The sequence below is a fragment of the Atta cephalotes genome (genome assembly GCF_000143395.1).
Source record: "Atta cephalotes unplaced genomic scaffold scaffold00024, whole genome shotgun sequence".
NCBI lineage: Eukaryota > Metazoa > Arthropoda > Insecta > Hymenoptera > Formicidae > Atta > Atta cephalotes.
The window spans coordinates 3,358,448-3,362,676 of NW_012130088.1; the positions used below are offsets into that span (position 1 = coordinate 3,358,448).

General features: G+C 30.0%; 1 protein-coding gene across 1 annotated transcript in view; it reads left to right on the forward strand.

Moving 5' to 3' along the window:
• LOC105620161 overlaps window positions 1-4,229 on the forward strand; it is an 81,231-nt gene that overhangs the window by 51,537 nt on the left and 25,465 nt on the right. Inside the window, 4 exon segments of the mRNA XM_012201666.1 lie at window positions 898-1,081; window positions 1,433-1,448; window positions 1,450-1,497; window positions 1,923-2,005. Of these exon segments, the coding sequence (XP_012057056.1) occupies window positions 898-1,081; window positions 1,433-1,448; window positions 1,450-1,497; window positions 1,923-2,005 (331 nt within the window).

The following is a 4,229-nucleotide window of genomic DNA, read 5'->3' on the forward strand; positions in this document are numbered from 1 at the left end:
TTATTTCTAGATATAAAACTTGTCTAATAATTGTGTTCTTTCTTTATAATTGCTATTATTTTTCCTGATTATGAGAATGAAAAAATTAATATTATAGTATCCACGATAATATTTCACTGCGAAAGTAATATACAAAATCATTCATTAAATAATATATAATTTTTAATACTGATATAATAATCGTGATCATGAATGGTTGAGTATATATTCATGATCATATACTTTTACGTATGGATTTGTATGGAACCATATATGAACGTGTTATGCGACAATGCATGATCATACATGATCACATATGATCAAATATGATCATGCATAATCGAGTGTATAATCGTATAAAATCATGCATGATAGTATACAGTTATATCTAAATTAGTATAATAACCACGTATAATCGTATATAGAATCGTACATGATCATGTCAAGTCAAAACTCATACATGATCATGGAATTTTCACACATGATCATATATGACCATGTATGACCATTTTTCCCGGATAATTATAGTTACAAATATAAAAAAATTTTCTTTTATAAGTCAGAAGTGTGCGAGGAAAAATGACTAAAAAATCGATTTCTATTACTTCGCTTTTCTCGAATTGCTTTTAGTAGTTTGAAATATCAGTGCTTGCAATGTTTTATCGTGGCAGCGTATTTCTAGGATCATGAAAGACTGAACATCGATGGAGGTAATGCGATTTCTGTTCAATTTCGGAAATTGTTTGAAAAGCAGTCGTAAAAGACGTTGCTTTTAAAATACATCGGAATTGCGGTGAATTAAATTGTTTTTGTCCTGGAAAGACTCGCGAGGATATCCCTTCTTTCCCTGCGCACTTTCACTCCTTATTTTGTATCGCTCTCGGAAAATTTGTCATCAAATTGAAAAATGTATGTCAGCAGGACACCAATCTGAGGACGACGGTTACATGAGCATGAATGGTCGGAAAGCAAAAATGGCGCTACTAGCATTACGTCCGGTTCCGGATTGTCCAGAGCCTCAGGATCCAGCAGGTGTTTCGACGCAGGAATTTCCACCACCCCCGGAAGAAGCTGAACGTATTATTTCGACTTTTCTGCCGATGTAAGTAAAACGGGATAATTTGGATAGGTTAACAGAAAATTTGAAATTGTATAAAAGATTGAGATCGTATAGTGTATTCAATCAAACATACAAAACAAATTATATTAGGTGGAGGAAAAAGTTCGTGGCGTTTTTTCCATTACATCTAACGGAAAAACGTCACAAACTTTTTCCCATACCTAATATTACATCAATAGTATATATTTTATATGATTAATTGAATATATACGTATGTAATTTTAATTTTTGATATAATTTCAAAATTTCTGTTAATCTATTCTTCAAATTATTCCGCTTTATCTTAAGACACGCATCGATCATCAATAATCATTTATGTATTTCCTTTTTCAGATTGTCATCTATCAATACAATTATGTGTTTACAATTATGTGTTTCGACTTTTAATTTATCGGAATGTATAATATTAATTTACGAAAATGTTAGGATATTATAAAAAATACAATGACTAAAATATTATTTTACACATATATAAACTAAGAATTTAATAATGGTTTTATTATACATATGGTAACTTTGGTATTTACGCCGCACGGAGATTTACCGCAAAAATAAAAAAGATAAAAGGAGTGAGAGCTCATTTGCATGCAACCACTCTTATATGCCTTTATATTATTAGTATGTGTTATGATTTCAGTTTTTTACTGTTAATATTAATAAAATTACTGTCAATTGAATCGATTTGTCAATGTAATAAGTAGCGCAATCATAACCCATAAACATAAAATAATTACCATAGAGATTATTTGATGATAAATATAGAGGGATAGTATATAGAATAGGATATAACGAAATTCTTCTAGTTGTTATATACTTTGTTTAGCTTAACGTCTTATATTCCATCTGTTTGGGACTGGGATCTGTTATGGTTTTTAGTGGACGAAATTTATGCCAAAATCATATGAAGTACGTACATTGGATTCAGTGTATTAAGTGCAATAAATATAATACAAAATAAACATACATTACATAAAATGTGTACCTCATAACATTTCTAATATGATATGTAAAAGATGATTATTCTTTATTATTAAACGCATTTCATTAAATTATTGTGTCATATTACATCTTATTTCTAAACATTATTTGTAAATTTTTTATTATATATGTATATAGTATCTATGATTAGCCATATATTCCACTCCTATGAGATATACAGCAAAAACGAAAGTTATTAAAAAAATTTTTTTTAAATAAAAAAATAAGTATTTCTAATATTTTTTTCCATTATACAATAGTAGACAATACTAAATATAGACAATAATAAAAAGTTTTTACTGGTATAGTTCATTTAACATAATAAGTAATATTTGTTAAATTAAGTTTTAGTAGATACCGGAGCTAATTATTTTTTAATTGCATATCAATTTGATATTTTTCATTCGTTTTATTTTAAAACTATAATATCTTATACAGGATGCGTCAGCAAAATCCGGACAAAGTTTAAATTCAATTTCCCGTTATATTTAACTTTAGTAATATGTGTTTGTTGACGTTTGAAGACGCGTGTGCTTTTTATTATCTGATTTTTCATTATCTGATTAACTTGTGATTAAGCTTAACTTGATTTTTCATCAAATGGACTTCATTCATGATATCATCACAATAACATTGAATAAAACAATAGGTTAAATTTAATCACAAATTAATCAGGTAATGAAAAACCAAGTCTAAAGCTCAGTTTCATAATTCACAGTTAACACTTAATCGAGGTTCAACTTATTTCTCATCTTTTTCTAATTTTAGCATTATAAAGAGATGAATAAGAGTTAATTGATTGAGAGTTAACCATGAGTTGTGAAATGCTATGCTTAAACATGCATCTCGAAATGACCGCGTTAGTGAGATCGAATACTATATAATCGAAGAGTGATACATATTGAAGGTCTTCGCGCTGGAAGATCGCCGACTTAAGTTTTTTTGATACCCGAGATCGACTATGTATAACATCGCAAAAATATGTGATCTCGGAAAAGTCCGAGGAGGAATCTGTTAATCCGACGAGAAAAATTCATTCGAAGGAGAAGACAGCAAAGACAATTGTTTAAAGAGTATAAGAGTTTATTTCGGAAGATCCAGAAACGTCGCTTAAAAAATTGGCGATCATCTTGAAGATGAATGAGGCCACCATGCGTCGGATCGCTTACGAGGACTTGAGATACATGTGTATCTCGATCAAGGTACAATAGATACTCTCTGAGGCTGCGAAGATCAATGTAGACATGTTTTGTTCCAAGAAATTCTGGCTTTTCAGTAATCCAGATTTAAACCCTCTAAACTATTACGTGTGTAGCATTATCGAAAATTACTAAAGGTAATCCTACATGGTCAATAATATTGAACCAATAATACTGACAGTACGTGCATTAATATTTTTAGTATTTTTACAATCTTAAACGATGTATGTATATGACAATATATTTCATTTTAGTTTCACGTACCTAATTTATTGTACTGACATACTTGTGACAATATATGGATCCCAATAAAGATATCCGATACTGAAGGTATCTGCAATCAAAATCCAGATTATCAGTATTCTACGTCAATCCATCAATAACTATACACAATCAGTAATGTTTGTCAGTATTTGTTAATACTGATAATATTAGTGTTAGATCACCTTTAATTAGTTCTGGCACCTCAATGTTGCATCCCTCCAAGTTGTTATTGAGGCAGCATTCGCAGATTTGGACCGAGAACGATTAAAAAGAAGCATGCTTTAGGCAGAGAATCAAAGTGATTAAAGTAAAAGGAAATTACATTGAATAACAAAACTCAGGAAGAATTTCTTAAATGATATATTAAAGCTTTTTTGTAAGTTTTTGACTAATAAACAATTGTTATAATAAACTGTTTGTTTTGTTCGAATTTTGCTGACACATCCTGCATATTGTCGCAAAATTATAACTTTTTTCTCTACAATTATCATCTCTACTGACAATTAAATTTAGACGATAACATTAAAATCATAGTTTTAAATAAAAATTCAGTATATTGAGTTTTAACATACATGTGTGTGTGTGTGTGTGTGTGTGTGTGTGTGTGTGTGTGTGTGTGTGTGTGTGTGTGTGTGTGTGTGTGTGTGTGTGTGTGTGTGTGTGTGTGTGTGTGTGTGTGTGTAGTGTGT